At 41.1% G+C, this 18050-nt stretch overlaps 1 protein-coding gene across 12 annotated transcripts in view; it reads right to left on the bottom strand.

Moving 5' to 3' along the window:
• The window catches only part of ARID1B (AT-rich interaction domain 1B), a 357452-nt gene that overhangs the window by 91883 nt on the left and 247519 nt on the right, over positions 1-18050 (bottom strand). For all 12 annotated transcript variants that reach the window (XM_035108659.3, XM_035108661.3, XM_035108664.3 and 9 more), the window contains one exon: positions 153-242. In XM_035108659.3, coding sequence (XP_034964550.3) covers positions 153-242 — 90 coding nt within the window. The remainder of the gene's footprint in view (positions 1-152; positions 243-18050) is intronic.

Genomic DNA, 18050 nt, shown 5'->3' with positions numbered 1-18050 from the left:
CTTCTCCCCCAGGAAATAAGTTTCTTACAGTATTTTGCTGAGAGACAATTACAAGTGGAATGTCCTTGCTGCAAGAAACAGGGGACCTATGAAAATATTTTGCCCCTTTCAGCCTTTTATGCCATGTGGCTATTTCATCCTCCAACACAAACCTCGATCTTGTGGCATTGGGGACTGACTCAAAGCAGGATGGGAGCTGGATTCCGATTGGCTACCTGGAGTCTGGGATGGCATCTGGCTACCTGCAACACAAATGGGGAAGGGAAATAAATAATTAGTTCTTAGTGAAGTAACATATACAAATAAAACCTATTCCTACAGCACATTCCTATGCACTTTTCCTCAGACGCAAGCCCCATTGTATCCAGTGGGGCATACTCCTAGAAAGTGTGAACATTAGCGCACTGCAAATGACTAAAAATGTGGTGTGAACGTCAGAGATACTGCAACAGGTTTATTTCACAATGTTTTATGTTTTCGTAACCCAAGGAGAAAGCATGCATAAACATATTTAACATCAGGCATGCCGAATTGTTCAATTTTGTACTGAGCTTGTTCCCATCCTTACTGACATGATCCAATTTATAGCTGGAAATCTCCTGACATGTATTTCTATGAGGGAGTTTTAACAAAATTCAAGTCTGCTGAACAGTGGGACTCATCCTGTTGAGCGTGGACTGGCTGCCAGCCAGGAACACATGGACAGCTGCCAACAACAGCAACTAAAGATAAATTCCATCTATGCTTTTTGGGAAGAAGAATATTGTAAAGAACCTGAGGTTTTAATGATATCTTGGTGTCCTCTAAGTGTAACACAGCAATAAAACAGGTATGTCTCTAAAGCCTGTGTTGTGCACTTTGTTATTCAAACAAGAGCTTAATTCATAATTTGCACCTGGTAAAAATACAGAGCTAACATATAAATTGGCCTGGGAAGGAATCCAAGTTAATGTTTAACAAAAAAGAAAGAGAGGGATAGGGAGAATCATAAATGACATCACACACAGTGCAGCAGAATGCCATCTTGACCCAAAGACTTGCATAGTTCTGGGCAACGTTGCAAGCAGAATTGCTTGCATCACCTCTGTGAGGATCAAACTACACTAAATGTATATTGGAATCCCATGATAAGGATTCTCCTTCTCTTTATTCCCACTATTAACAGTTGCAGGGAGGATGTTTGGATCCAGAATAGTATGAGGGGGAGTAGGTTTTTTTTGGCAGCAGGGGACTATTGTTGACTTTTTCATAACCAGTAATACAGTACAGAAAACATGAAACAGAATTCCCAGGTTAAAACTTCTATTTGGCAAAGATTCACCCTAACCTGCCTCACAGGGCTGATGTGAGGATAAAAAGAGGGATGACCAAACATGCTACCTTGAGCTCATGGGAGAAAAGGTAGCATATTCCTATGATAAATAGCTGTGATGCGAGTTGCGAAAGAGGTTTCTAGCTCTGCTGCCAGTCAGTTGCACTCACAATCAGGGGTGTCAACTTGAATAAAATATATGGGGGGGGGCAGGTAAGCCCGACCCCACGTAATTAATCACAACATGAAGCATGCATACAACATTTGAATGGCAATGTCCATCAGCTTGGGGGGCAGCTCCCCCAAATATTTTATTGGGAGGGGCAAAGGGACCTCGGCCCCTAGGACTTGGCTCCTTTGCTCACAATATGACTTGTTACATAATTCCCGTAACATTGTTGACAATGCCTGTTGCAACAAGCCAAAAAGTCATTAAGATGATGTCCAACTCAACTCCATTTCTGCTCCAGCCCCATGTGTCTGCTGTGCTACAAAAGCCTCATACAGTTTAATATCTAGCACTTTCTTCCCCCTGAAAAACCTGGTACAAATAGTACTGATAGCAGAAATGAACTGTCAGCAATAACTTAAGCCTTTTACAGCATATTATATTTGCAATGCTTCCAAAGTCTTATGTTAACAGTAGCCTCACAAGTAGGAAGTTTGCTGTTGCCCTTGTTTACTTATCATGCGCTGACCTAGTAATTGTGCATTTTTTGCAATGCCGTACATGACAGCTATAAACAAAGGCTAATATGGGTATACATTGTAGCACACACTGCACTTTTCAAGGGTTTTTCTGCAACTGGGTCAAGAAATTCATGTTTGAAAAACGAACCTTAAAAACAGAGGTGCTTGTGAGTAACAAAGGGTCGTATTATTTTAATAAAATAGGTACTCGGGGCTAGCTCATTATAGAGGTGAAATGAGACAATAGTCACAGGTGCAAGTGTGTGCAGGGGGGGCAAGGCCAATCCCCCCCCATTACGGTGCAGTTAGTGAGGCAAGGCTCCCTGCCACCACTTTCTCTGCTGTACTTCACCTTGCTCTGAGAACAGGTCAAAGGGTCCTCTTCAGACCTCTTCATTTGGGGTGAGGTGGACAGCAGAATTGCTGTGCTACTGCCATGGTTAACAGGTGGTGGCTACAATGACTTTTTAAGCTTCAAACACACACACACACACAACACAACTGAGGTGGCTTTCTGGCTCCAGGCATTTTCCTGGAAAATGTCTAGGTTTAAAAAGCATTTCCAGAAGGCTGGACTCTGAAGAGCGATCCCCTTGGCCCCTTCTCAGAATGAGGTAAAAGCAGGGAGGAGGAAATGGCGGAGGAGCCACCAGCACAAACTGGGAGGAGGAGGGTGGCAGCAGCTCTGTGGTCACCCCAAAAAGGAGGGTGGGGGAACAGCAGTGGTGACATGAAGCAGAGAGTACGGTAAGCACAATTCCTTGTGCTGCGCCTGTATATACTGATAGTGATCAGGTTTTCTCAGGCTTAAAAATTTATTCATTTCAAAAGTGGTAGTCAGCCAAAAACTGATAAACACTGAAAAATGCAGAGAGAAACTTGAATCTAATCACCAACACCAGCATAAATGCCTGCTTTTAAAACATGAAATATGAAGTATCCTCTGAATCTTTTAAGGGGTTTCTTGTTTGGACTGGGTTTTTTAAAAAAAAAATTAAGGCTGGAGTAAAATGGTTTTGGATATAGTATTATCCTGTGGCCAAGGAGAATTTCCTGTTATTATTAATTGTATTTCCATATTGAAAGAACTACGTACTTCCCAACGTGTATTTTTAATATTTTAGCTTCAAAATGTTTTAACCCACACTGAGCCCACACGACTGAGCAGGGTAGAAATCCAAACAAATAATCAAAGGATAGGCAATACTTTAAAAATAAAATAAAATACCCACATAATTCTTCATGAATACAAAGAATGGATAAGCTAGTTTAGATTATTATTCCAAAGACCTTTGTACAGTCTACATGCACAAATCACACTATATTTACTATGAGAAAATGAACACACAAATTACATGTGTCTAATTTTCCTTCTGTCATGCTAATAGTCTATTTTCAAACTCATTAGACATGGGGCACAGAGTTTCTCCTTCAGCAATGCTGTATTTTTTTAAAAAAAATCACACACACAAAGCCCTTCTCTGTGACAAACAACAGAGCACACAGCACAGAAACACCTCTCTTTTTGTTATATTATGGTGACTGCCTTATGCCAAGCAATCAAGTTGCCACAGGAGGAAGGAGAGTAACTCCCGAGGCTTTCATTCACTGTTAATTTGAGAAATGGCTGGTCTGGTTACCAAGAACAGCTGGTACTACCTCAGGTTAGGCAACAAATATATACTGTATTATCAATATAGGTGTTTATTAGCTATGTTAGCGAACATGGTATAAATGTTAGACACATCAAATTAAACCCAAGTATTTTCAAAGACAAACACACATTTCTCGCTTTGCAATAGTTTTTCTCTTTTCAACAACCGGAAGCACATAAAATGTATGGTTTGTATTAAGCTATTAAAAATGCTCCCTTCTCTGCATATTTGATCAAAGTGAAACCCATGTTAACTTTTATGCAAGAGTATTCTGTCTGTCGAAACCAGAGCATGATGATGTGTCTTTCTTCAAAGCTACACTGAACTGTCATTGTTGAGTTCTGGGGCAAACTGTAAATCGCTGCAAAGGACTCTATGTTTCTCCTGCTCCATACGTCACATCATTTTAAAGTAATTAGCCAACTGTTTCCACAGCTGACTTTTGAGGAAAGATGCTAGAGTGATATGCAGTATAAAGAAATATACACCATAATTGTACAATTGCTTAAAGTACTTACTGGCAATTTGGGGATAAATTATTTACTCTGAAAATGCTAGTATTATTTATTATATATTAAATCAGTATACTGTCCATCTGTGGATATCAGGGCAGTTTGTATTAAAAATACAAGATAAAAACACAAAATTCCTAACAAAAAACAATAACAACCCACCCAACCAACCAATAACCCCCTCCCTCTTCCCACAAACACATTAAAAAGGGGACAGAATGTTAATCAGCCAAAGACCTGGTGGAAGAGGAACATAAGATGTATAATGAAGGCACTGGGCAAACGTTCCTGGGGAGAGCATTCCACAAATGAGGAGCCGCTACAGAAAAGGCCCCATTCTTGTGCTGCCACCCTCCAAACTAAGGCTTTATAGGTCAAAAGCAGCACTTTGAATTAGGCCCAGAAACTAATCCCCTAGATCCTTTTCACATGTACTGCTAGTAAGCCAGGTGTCCCCCATCCTAAACTTCTGCATCTGGTTCTTCCTGCCTAAGTGCAGAACCTTACATTTGTCTCTGTTGAAATTCATTTTGCTAGCTTGCACCCAGTTCTCCTATCTGTTATGGTCATTTTGAATTCTGATTCTGTCTTCTGCAGCATTAGCGACCCCTCCCAGTTTGGTGTCATCTGTAAATTTGATGAACATCCCCTCAATTCCTTCATCCAAGTCACTTATAAAGACGTTGAACAACAATGGGCCCAAGACAGAACCCTGGATAGCAAACTACAGAACTAAGATGGCAAACTACAAATAGCTAAATTAGAGCCCCTGGATTCATGATAATTTAACCCCTTTGGCTTTCAGTTTTGCTGAAACTTTGCTGGTTTACATTCAAGTGTACTGGCTCTTTTGTAGCTCCACCGGCAAAATAGGGAAGCAAAGAGGTGTTGCTGGAAGGATCCTGCACTAGAATTCTCTGAGAGGGTTCAGCAGAACTCTTCACTGTGTGAAATAAGATTAGAGCAAATTCAGGATGCGCAATTTACCCAGCAGATAACAGCATTCCTTAACCTGGTGCCCTCCATGTGTCTTAGACTAAAACTTCCATTATCCCAAACCATCAGCCATGCTAGCTTTGGCTGATGGGAGCTTAGTCCAAAAGAGCTAGAGGCCGCCAGGCTGGGGAAGTCTGGATTATATTGAGCACATATTTACATCTTAAAGGAATGTTTTGTGATTTTTTTTTATTAAATAAAAAAATTCTAAATTTCTGTAATGTTATGTGGAACATCTCGCCTAATGAGGTATTTCAGGTTTTCTCACTATATGATTTGCTGTGCCTGGCAAGTTACGGCTTTTCAGAAAAAGGTCTTTATTTTTTCTTTCTGGTGCTTAGCTATGTTGAAATTATTGCTGTATTTTTGGGTAGTTTTATGATGGGCTTTAACTCGGGGATTGCTACCTTGAGTTCCACAGAAAGTAGGTGGGATATAAGTTTTCAAAGCAGAACAAAAAAATTCAGTAATTAACAAAACTTGTAGAAAATTATGGTTGTGTCCCCAAGACTTGCACATGTGCACTGGGGAATTACTGCCTATACTGGAAAGCTTCCTACGCATCTCCTTTCCTGAGAACAAAAATGGTCCCAGGTTCAGTTCCTGGAACCTCTATGTAAGGCAGAGAATGACTCTTGCCTTAAACCCTGAAGAGCTGCTGCGAGTCAGTGTAGAGAATACTGAGTTAGATGCACTGTTGGTCTGATTTGGCACAAAGCGTCTTTATGAACACTCTTGAAAGCTACCCATAGATTTCAAGTGTTGTGGGGAGGCAATGTAAGGGAAGCAGCGGCTGCGGACAAAAAGAGGAGTGCTCCAGACAGGTAACAATACATAGCAGCATTTGCATTTTTAATTTGAGTAAAAGAGGCCAAAGAAAGTGAAAACTCGTCATGTATCCTGAATCGTATGCAAGGTGCAGAAACCATGCACCATATTGCACTACACAGAATCACCTGTGGGTAGCAATAAATATTACATTCTCCTCTAAAGGAATAGGGAGAAAGATGATTTGCCTTTTTATTTGGTTTTTATGTGGTATCACACAGCCTTTCCATAGCATAAATGTATAAGCAAGTGCCTAGGTGACAAATTGCAATGGTGAAGTATTGAGGACATTTTCAACCAGCAAACACATATTCATCATCATTATTACTATCGTTATACACAAGAGGAAAGCTGCTGGCAGTGTTTATAGACCAATGCAATAAAAGAGAACTTTTCACAATACTAATATTGCTCTGCCACTTTTGTTTAACCATGGTTGTACAATGGTGAGTTATTACATCTGCTACATAGGCTAACCACTACCATACATTTTTAGGAATGGAAAATACATGAGGAATAAAATATCAAACAACAATTCAATATATTTTAGCAGAGTAAGGTATAGATCTTGGTAGAATGGGTGCCAGTCAAATCGACTGCATTGTGTGCTGGCTATAAAGTCCTTATTAAATAATATGTTATCTGAAACAGAATGCCCATAAAAATATTTATGAAAAGCAGCTATTGGTGCTTATACAATAGAAGCTCTTTAAATTTAACTATCTCTTCATATTTGTTGGGCTAATGCCTAAAAGGAAGACTCAATATTATGCCTTAATTACATCCCAAGTAGCGTTTTGGTAAAAGTGAAGAGAAACTGGAAAGGGTTTATAAAGTGTTCAGAAACATACCTGTACTTGCACTTGTGAAAAAGACTGCAAAATTTCTTTTATTGACAGGTTTTCTTGGTTCTTCCAATATTTCCCTTTTAAATATAGTTCTCAAGTTAATTAGGAGCTTTTTTTCGGGAGAGTTGGGCTTAATTTGGCCAATACTCCTCTTTTTCACAAAAACATACGTAAGCAAAATTTATGAAATGATCTCTTCCACCATTGGAAGGCCCCATTGTGTAAGCAAACTTCCCTTCAAGGAATGCAACAAAAATGTGAGATCCAACCCAGAGTGCTGGAACTCTGGTTCTAATCCAACATGACATCACTTAGTGATGTAGACAACATCACTACATCCATTAACACTCTACACCATCCTTGGACAACAAAGGGTAGCCAATATGAATTAAAGTTCAGTAATAGTTTTTTAAAATATAATGAGTAAAATCTAAACATAAAGAGTGGAATCTAGAGATTCCAAATAAACTACAAAATATTAATCAGGTGGTGTGGCACTCAGACCCAATCAATCTGCACATAACAGGAATGGATGCCATGTCATAGCTGCCAAGTTATCCCTTATTTTAAGGGATTTTCCTCGCGAGAAAGGGGAAAACTTGGCAGCTATGTGCCATGTTGAAAAGAAAGAGTCTGGCTTGATTAGACCTTCAGAAAGTCTTTTACTTTGGACTTTGATGTAAATCCAATCCATGAATTGACTGCATCAAATCACCATGAAGGTATGCTGCTCCTGAGCTATCTTGGTTTTTCTTTTTCTTTTTCAAGGAGCTCCACTAAAATCAATTTTTGTTATTTTACCTTACGGGAGAAGTCACTTTTGATTTAGAAACCAAGAAGAATTTTGTAACTGAGCCAGCAAATAATTTTGGATGTTTAGTCAACTGGTGGTGCTGTTAAGCCATTCTGAGTTTAGTATAGAAAGGCCCCAATCTGCTTGCCACTGAATTTAATGGCAAGATTGTTGTTGATCATAATGGGACTGGAAACAACCCAAAGAATTTAGCTCCATATCATGCTGCTAGTGCTGCTATATAAGTGAACAAATAAGTGTTGGCTACAGGGCAACGTAGGAACTGTTCCCTATGGAATTTATTTTAAAAGGCTACATTTTACTTTAGTACTTCAGGCAGCAGAGCGTGGCAAAGTAAATCAGAACATTTCTGATTCTTCTCTCACTAATTTATCAAGTTTAAATTTTTTTAAAGCTGGAATCTTTGCACTCACAATAAATTCTAGGCATAACAACAGCAGCAACTACTACTATTGCAACAACAACAACAAATATTATTTTGTGGACTGTCACCAGTGTTCATAGTAATTTCCAGAACACAGCAAAACAAAAACCAAGTCCCTGACTTGTGAAGCTTAGGATGAGGAAAATAATGATTAAAACATATATTTGTTTTTAAAAGGGCTAAGTTTTAACTGATACTTTCCATTAGCCTGCCTTGCCCATTACTCTCCTCCTTAACTCCCATCGATGATCAGCCACTGTTCCAAGAGGCTGAAGGAAAAGGTCTCATTACTGGCCTATTTTGACAGCTATAACCTTGATTTTCCTTCCTCTTTAGTCTCCTTTCCTTTCCTCCACAAATGAGTCACATTTTTACCTCTGGATGAAGCTTGAGGGTAGCGTCTGTGCTATTTCTGATTTTTGTCCAAGGTCTAACCATTTTACTGAACAATCCTAACCCCCAATCTGCACTATTGGAGAAGGTTAAGATGACATGGAGGGGTCTCTGTGGACTGTGCTGCTGGAAGGGGCAGGGGCTCAGTTGCTATAGAGCAGGCACCCCAAACTGCGGCCCTCCAGATGTTTTGGCCTACAACTCCCATGATCCCTAGCTAAGAGGACCAGTGGTCAGGGATGATGGGAATTGAAGTCCAAAACATCTGGAGGGCCGAAATTTGGGGATGCCTGCTATAGAGGGCCTCAGTGGCCATGCTGAAAATGCAGCGCACTGCACTCTACTACTAGAGGCAGTCCAACAAGCAATAGTCAGCATAAGCTTCTGAAGCAGGGTGTTACAAGGGAGGTGAGGGACAAGGACTGGTGCTGGATTAAAAAATGACCAATTTTCCAGGGAGGGGCCCAATGCATATCCTTCCTTTTGCCCTGGTCAGTGCCAGGAGCAGGGCCTGGGGTGTGGTAGTGGATCTGCTGCTCCGTTCTGCCCCCAACACGTCTGGCCATGGCAATGAATTGCTCTCTTTGGCACTGTATAATAGCAGTAACCATGATAACGACAACACTGTACCATGGTTAAAAAGGTCCATGGCAATGCTATGGCTTATCTTTCCTTCAAAACTATGCTTTTACCAACTAAACAGCCAAATATTCTCTGGTACAAACTCTGAAGATATGGCCAAAAAGGAATCCCTTTATATCAGGGATGGGGAACCTTTGGCTCTTCAGATATTGTTGGACTCCAACTCCCATCAGCCCCAGCTGACATCGCCAAAGGTCAGGGATGATGGGAGTTGTAGTCCAGCAACATCTGGATGGCCAACATCTGGTTTTTTCTACACCTGCTTTACATTATCTGCTACTGATACATGATGAGGAGTTACAATAGTCTGTTACTACTTATTTTTTTATATGAAAGGTTGTACATCAATGAAAGGAATCTTTCCATAACTGATCTAGACATAAAATCCATTAGCGTCCCTCTTCCCAGTCTTTGTACCTTGCTTCCTACTATATTACTGGTGTCAAGAACATTTTCATTTTATCTATTTAAAAAAAATGTTCCATTTACACCGTAGCACCCAAGTACCACGTCAACATAATCACTTTATCCTGGATCCTGAGATCTTGAGAGTGAAAAGGGAGAGGCAATGTTAACCAGATTCCATCATGAGGTTCCCCTCTCCTGCCTCACCCTCTGTCTCCCTAGCACATTGCATCAGTTGCTATCATGTCAATGTGTTCCTGTGTGTATTTGCATGTGCAACCAGGGAAATCAAGCATCGCTTTACAAAAATCAATTATGGGAGGATGACGAGTGTTCATACATAAGGCATGCAAAAAAATAATACTGTGAGGGAAAATACAAAACGAAATAAAATATCATAAGAATGCTGGCCTGGAGGCACCCTAATCTGCACAGTGAACTGTGTTACCAACATTAATCCATGAAGCCAATCTTTTGCCCTTCCTTTAATTCTACTGCAGAGCCAAATGGATAGATTTTCCCTCGACAGTGTTTTACTGCTCACCTGGAACTAAGCCTGGGACCTTGCTAATTGCAATGCATTACACACAGACTAAACAGCCTTCTAAGGGCCAGATTACACCTTGGCTGATTGGTGTCATAGCGACAATACAATGCAGTCATAAACCCTGTGAAATTGGCCATTTAAGCTGTGTTTATGGTTGCTTTGTGTGCTGATAGATCTGGAATAGAACTGCCACATTTGCTGTGTAAAAGCAATTGCTATATAAAAAAACATAATGCCTGAGAAAGTTCCCCCCATTGTTTGTGCAGTATCTAGCACAGTGAAACCTCATTCACATTTTGACTGCTTGGTGTTATCAAAATAGCACCAAAAGAAAGCACATTCTTAGGAGTTTCAAATATTAATCCACCATCTCTTAGATTAGTAGCTATAGAGCAGGAAGTAGATATCTTGCCTGCTATAGCATCTGTGCACTCTAGCCACACCCCTATTTTCATTAGGAGAAGCAAAAAACAAGCTTCATTTTTCCTTGCCCTCAGGATGCTTGAATGAAGTCCTCGGATTTCATGGCAGAAATGATGACAGACCAGGGCAAAAGATTCTGCTCAATCTTTATAAAGGAATATTTCAAGAAACTGCAGTAGGAAAAGGCACAGAAATAACATCAGGGTATTTAAAAGAGCACATTGACTAAAAATCCAAAATGTTTACAGGTTGTTTAGCCTTGGCTGGTAGCACTAATGTGAAATCCAGCAAGGACAAATGTAAGATGTCACACACAAGAATAAAAACCAAGAGCATTACTTATAGGAAGGAGGATGAATGTCTAGGCTGAACACTGAGGAGACGGATTTATGAGTTAAGGCTGAGTATCAAGAAAAGTATGTCAACATTTTCAAGCTTGGCACAAAATATCCATGTTGTTTTAGTACAGGCATGGCCAATGTAGTGCCTTCACGATGTTGTTGGACTATAACTCCCCACATCCTGACTATTGGCTATGCTGGTTGTGGCCTATGGAAGTCCAAAAACATCTAGAGGGTACCACGTTGCCTGCCCGTTTTAGTTCATATCAAAAGAAGCATGATTTCTAAAACCTGGGAAAAGACAATTCAACACAGGCCTGCAATCATCATTATTATGCTAATAATTTCAAGAACAACATTGAGAAGGATGATGTCCAGAAGGCATGCTGTATATAGAGCTGAAGGCCCTGAATATATTCAGATTGAAGAAAATATATTTGACAAGTTGTCATTACAAGTGCCACTACATCAGGGGTGGAGAAGGACCCCAATGGCTATCAGCCCCAGACAGCATGATTAATGGTCAGGAATGATAAGCCCCACAAAATCAGGAGGGCCATAGGTTCCCCAACCCTGCCCTAGAAGAATATCCCAGACACCCAACTCTCTTACTCCTTTTCATCTAAATCCAAGGAAGTCATTGAAGTTCTGAATCAGTGTCTGACACCAGCAGTGGATTAGATGCGGTGAACTAAGTGAAGCTTAATCCGGGCAAGAGAGATGTTCCTGATTAAAAGAAAGGCATAGTAGGGAGCAGTGGGTCGATGTGTCTTAGACTAGGTTCCACTCCCCTTGAAGACTCAGGTTCTCGGTTTGGGTGTTCTAGATTCATCCCTGAACCCTGAGGTCAACCATAAAATCCAGTTTATTCCATGATTACTCAGTAAGCTTCACTTGATTCACTTGAGTTTATTCCCAAGAAAATGTGCATAGGGCTTAGAATGTGAAGGGAAAAAAAATGATCACAATCGTGTGTCTTTCTGACACACATCATAATGAACTTGCATCAAAAATTACAAGCAAACCAAAATAGGTGTCTGCAAAGTAAGGAATGGGGAAACAATGCTTAAAGCCAGTTAGTAAAATTCAGAAGAACAGCAGAAGGAAGAAAACTGGAGGGAGGAGGAAGTGGAGCATTAGTAACAGAAGGGAAACTGCAGGGTCAGAAACCCACTTTGAGGAAGGAAGGAAGGAAGGAAGGAAGGAAGGAAGGAAGGAAGGAAGGAAGGAAGGAAGGAAGGAGGAATGCAGAATGGAAGGAACTGAAGACAGACAATGAATATTCACAGGGAGAAACTTTCCCCTGGCCCGGTTCCTCTTCCGCCACCTTTTGCCTCTTGCCAATGTTCTATGTTCTATGTAATGAAGAGAGGCCCTCTGGCTCCTCACAGTTCTCTGTAGTGCCTGACCTTCTGCCTCTTCCCATGCCTCCTCTCTGGAGGAGGATGCTGTGGGGGCTGGAGCCTTGCAGAAGGGGAAAATAGCATATATGTGACTCTGCCTAAAACCAGACCGAATCATAAGATGAAACAGCCTCACTGGGCACTCAAATGACATAAGCACTGGCAAAAGAAAGAAAGAAAAGAGGAGCAGTTATTAGAGGGGATGTTCAGATATTCTCCCCCTCACCTTCTGGTTGCTGAGCATATTGCCAAACTCTCCTGCTGACAGCAAGCTCAGAAAACTGGCCCACTAAAAACAATCCATGAGGGCACTCCATCTTAACTTCTAAGGCTGAACAACAGACTCATAAAACGCTCCACAATATGAACACTGGCAGAAGCTGCTCATTTCAGAATCAAACCAAAAGGAGCTTACCAATATGAATGCCACTTTCCAGTGCGCAAGCCACATTGCAAAGACTCAAGGGAAGCATGATGAAGTTTTCAAATTTTAAAAGTTAAAGGTAGGTTGAAACAAGAGGAAGTGTGGGAGAAATTGACCCATCGCTGCAGATGGAATCTGTGTAACAAACTGGGCAAGATGTATCTATGGCTGAATTATTAATGTCCTCTGAAAGAAACTTCACGAGTTTTGTTATTTTTGCTACTACTGTGAAATTCAAACAAAATAATCTATATAAAAAAGGACTGATCATCAGATTCATCAACGACTGAACTAGAAGTGAGGTCCTGAGTGCTTATAAAGCAGATTTAGGCGAAGGGTTCACCAACAGAGCATATTGCTTGAGAGATTGTGAAGTCCCCTTACAGCAGAGAAGCATGGACAGGAATGCATTTGGTATGGAAGTATGCTACCTTAGAGCAGGGGTTATTTCCAGCTCTAAAATTCTATGATTCTACATTTCTACAGCAAATTAATAAAAACAAGCCTGGCTTTCCGCTATCTGCTTGCCTATTATTCCTCCTCCCCATTATTTATTCCTTTAGTGATTTTTTTTTGTTTGAAAAGCTTAATATTTAGCTGCCTTTTGAAGGAAATGGGCATAGTGACAGATGAAAGACTTTATTCATCATATAATTCAGAATGGGGGGGGGGAGAATCAACTGCTGTGCATTTAAGATTCTAACAACCCTGCAATTTTGTATAGTCGTTTCCCCCACCCCACCCCAACCTGTTCTTTCGAAGAAATCTGCTTTTATTCTGCTAATAACTAACCACAGTTAGAGCAGCATGGATCCGATTAGTAGTTCTTATGGTACAAAGAGGAGGGGGGAGAGAAAGGCTGCGAACAGGGTTGCCAATTTGTCCACCTGGGTCTCTAGGAGAAAGATTAGATGAAAGCTTGCTCTTTTATTACCCACTTCATCTCTGCTCTATACTTAGGTATTTTCAGAACTGAGGCACTGCATTTTTAAAGGTCTAATTTGACCACCTCAAACAAGCTTTCCTTCAATTTCCCCAGTGTCCCTGGGAATAACACACAGAATCGTGCAGCATTTAAAATGGGAAAACTAGAGTAGCTTGGGGGGGGGGGATGATGTTCCACAAATTCCATTGTATTTCTACAGTGATTTATAAATTACTGCCATCCTTTTACTACGTAAAAATTCACAACGTTTGTGATTGAGAGACTCTGGTGTGCACCTGGTGTTTTTGTAGTCTTTTCAACTCTCGCCACACAAGTTGCCCACTTGTTTTAAACTCCTCATGGCTAAAAAAGAAAAGGGGGGGAGAGGGGGGGAAAGGAGCATGTGGTTCACTGAAGGGCTGCCAAGTTAGTTAGAAAGCCACCAACCCCGGGCAGAAGTATGGCTGTCCTCGTTGGCAGTTATGCTAGGTATGTCCAGAGATGTCCAAAACGAAATGCAACAATGCCATAAAATAATTGGAAAAACCCAACATACATACCTAAAATAGAAGAGGAAGAAATCTTGCATTTTTAGATTAATGCTAACTTCAGAGAAACATAATTAGTGTAGAAACAGTAAGAAGATGCCTGATAAACTGTTGGAAATGTTTGCTGCAGGTTGTGGGAATGACTGCAAGGGAAGGGGCATTTTATCTTTTCCTCTTACAACCACCTCTTCCTTATCCCTTGCAGTGTAAGCATACACACACAGTTAACTTGATGGGGATCAACTCCATGGCGGCACAGGTTATGAGATTAAGGGATGGGCATCTGGCCACGCAATCTCCTCTACAACCCCTGTCTTGCAATGTATGCCTCTCAGCTATGTGCTTTGCATTTTGAAGGTAACTATAAGGGAAGGAGGGGACGCGGGTGGCGCTGTGGGTTAAACCACAGAGCCTAGGGCTTGCCGATCAGAGGGTTGGCGGTTTGAATCCCCGCAATGGGGTGAGCTTCCGTTGCTTGGTCCCAGCTCCTGCCAACCTAGCAGTTTGAAAGCACCTCAAAGTGCAAGTAGGTAAACAGGTACCGCTACAGCAGGAATGTAAACAGCATTTCTGTGTGCTGCTCTGGTTTGCCAGAAGTGGCTTTGTCATGCTGGCCACATGACCTGGAAGCTGTACGGTGGCTCCCTCGGCCAATAATGCGAGATGAGCGCCACAACCCCAGAGTCGGTCATGACTGGACCTAATGGTCAGGGGTCCCTTTATCTTATAAGGGAAGGAGATGTTTTATTTTATTCTAGCCTGCAAGTAATTTCAAATACTGAACCTGCAAATTATATTTACTGAAGAAAAGCCTAGGAAGCATGCCATTTATACCTTAAATAGATTTGTTTATCACTTTACACTTTTGTTGTTTTGCATTTCTCTATTTTCAAGTAAATTAATGGCTGTCTTCAAACCCAAATGACACCATAGAAGATGCAAGGAACCCAGAGGTGATTCAGGGCCCGTGTTGTTTTTCTTGTAATCCTATTTTCCAGTGGATGGCTGGAAATTCACAGGCTATCAAGGGAGCCACTAAGTCATATAAAGGGCTCACAATAATGACAACCCCCCTTCTTCTCACTATTTTTGCAAAGGGAACAAAGGTCAGACCAACAAGCTGCCAGAGAAAACTTGCACAGCAAATGTAAAAGTACCAGCAAGAAGGAAGCTTCCTGGAAAATATGCCAGAGGCAGCTGTCTCAGTCTCACATTCTGGAAGTAAGAACACTGCTTGTTGTGCTACAGCTCAAGATGGCCCAAAGAATCAAGCCGTATCTCTGCCCATGCAGGTGTATGCTTATGCATGCTCACACACATACATAAAACGAATAATAATAACAATTTAGGCTCAAAAGGCCTGTTTGTTCCCAACCCTTGTTAGCTTTGAGTGAAGCGTGATAATGCTGTTGCAGGTAGGTGGTGGTGATTGCCTTGGCCTTGCAATGCCCAAGAAGAGGAGGAGGAGGAGGAGGAGGAGGAGGAGGAGGAGGAGGAGGAGGAGAAGAAGAAGAAGAAGAAGAAGAAGAAGAAGAAGAGGAGGAGGAGGAGGAGGAGGAGGAGGAGGAGGAGGAGGAGGAGGAGGAGGAGGAGGAGGAGGAGGAGGAGGAGGAGGAGGAAGAAGAAGAAGAAGAAGAAGAAGAAGAAGAAGAAGAAGAAGAAGAAGAAGAAGAAGAAGAAGAAGAAGAAGAAGAACCACCATTGTTGGAGCAAGCTGCTCAGTTGCAGTTCTCCATGGTATGGTAGCCTTGCCTTGCCTCCATCCCAGCCTTGCCTCGTTCTCTGTGATGTCCAGCATCAGACCAGAACAGAACACTAATTGTTTTATTTTGCACTACCATAGCTGTTTTGTTGAATATTGTTGCCTGCTCAGAGACAATAGCTTAAGAGTGGAGGTGGGGGGTAGGATTTCTAGGAAGTATCTGATTGGACACAGGGGGAAATTAAATTAGGCCTTTGGTCTGATCCAGCAGGATCCTTACTATGCTCTTATGTTTACTTTTATTATTACATCAATCTTTAGTGTTAAAATGACTTGTGTGACCTGTCTGTCCACCCTGTGTACTTGTTTCTTTTCAGCTTTACACAAATGTATGCACATTCCTGTTTGCCACCATTGTCTGGCAGCTTTTATCATAGCTGCCAAGTTTTACCTTTTCTCGCGAGGAAGCCTATTCAGCATAAGGGAAAATCCCTTAAAAAAAGGGATAACTTGGCAGCTATGAAATTTTATGCTTTCCTTCTGTTACATAAGGTGTGAAAGGGAGATTTACACCTTGAGTCAGGAATGTCCACTAACCACATGCTGGAGAATCATGACTGGCCACGTTTGCTGCAGATTTCCACTGTGTGCTTGGAGACATGTATGTTAGCACTGTAGACACAGGTATAACTTGACTGCTGTGTGACATGGAAAATGGCTCAGAGAAAATCACAGTAAATATTTACTCCTACCGGTAGTAAACTAGCAGAGGCTTGATGTTACATGAGTGAGGCTCAGATTAATGTCCTTCCCTTCCAGCCTCCTCACTTGGGGGATTCATTTACTTTTAATTCACTTACTTCCTGTTTTAAGGTGATCCACAGTCTGTTGCTACATCTGAACTGGGGAATAGGTTTGTGCATACCCTCCAAGCTGAAATTGAGAGTGCAAGCCAAAACATGGTTTGCCAGTTTAGCTCAAACCAAGAAATAAGTGAATCTGAATGGAGAGAGGAGAAACCCGCAGGCTGGAACCATAGACAGTTTTACTCTTGCAAAATTGAATGTATTGCCCTCGGCTGTACTTGAGGGACGTTTCCAACAGATTCCACACAAAAACCGCTTCTGTCCCTGTGGAGATGGCAGTACCGAATCAGTAGCACATGCCCTTCTGGCTTGCACTCTTTATAAAGACTTGAGGAATGAGGTTATCACCCCTCTTTTATTGTCCATTCCGGGTCGCCCAGCCACTCCCACAGTGTCCTTTCTCTTGGCAGATCAAGATGAGCAGGTGACAGCAAAGGTTGCAAGGTTTTTAGCTGGGGCAATTAGAATAAGTTCCACTATTTGACTATTGATTCAAAGCCTAAAATGTATTTTATATAATGGACTTTTTATTTTTATTTTTTGTATATCGTGTTTTGTTTCTTTGCTGTGGCCGATGGCTGGTGCAAGTAAAGATTCATCCATTCATTCTCAAGAACCATAGAAAGTTAAGTAACAGAGGAGACAAAGCCTCTCCTGACAACTCTGAACATACATAAGGCATGCTAAATCTAGAATACTAGCTTTGGTAGTTGAATGTTACAATTCTTCATGCATCTTTAATCCACACGAACCCTTTATCAATTCAGAATCCTCCACAAGGTCACACACAACACTTAGCCATATGCCTTTAATGTGGTTTGGAAATATCCAGCTCTTATGTCAGTTTCTGTTTGCAAGGGGGAGTAACAGCATTAATAACTCCTGGTTATATCATTTATAAACATGCAGATGTGGATTATTAAAGATTAATGCATTTCAGGATTGGTGTCGGCATTCCGTTTGTCTCATGCCGAAACCAATTCTGTTCTTCATTAGTCAACGACAACCTACATCACCCTGTTGTGGAAGAGAAATCAAAGGTACAAGTGTGAACTGAGAATAAGCGATGAAACTGATTACTAAGAAACTTAACGGCTGTAATCAATCAACACATCTCAATAATTTGAGTCCACTACTATCTGGGGATAAGGGGGGGGGTTTAAATCCACAAGGGTAGCTTGTTATTATTTGAATACTGTACATCCTTAGAAACACCATTATCAATGACCTCTAACGAATTTTTAAAGCACTTCTCATCTTTACAAATATAACTAATTGTGGAAATTGTAATTTGAAAAAGGAAATTAATAAATTAGTGAATAATAATTCTGGTTTTGAATTAATTTCCAAAA

The sequence above is a fragment of the Zootoca vivipara genome, chromosome 3 (genome assembly GCF_965207765.1).
Source record: "Zootoca vivipara chromosome 3, rZooViv2.hap1.1, whole genome shotgun sequence".
NCBI lineage: Eukaryota > Metazoa > Chordata > Lepidosauria > Squamata > Lacertidae > Zootoca > Zootoca vivipara.
The sequence above is the reverse complement of the archived record's forward strand: the minus strand, read 5'-3'. Positions and strand labels throughout refer to the sequence as shown.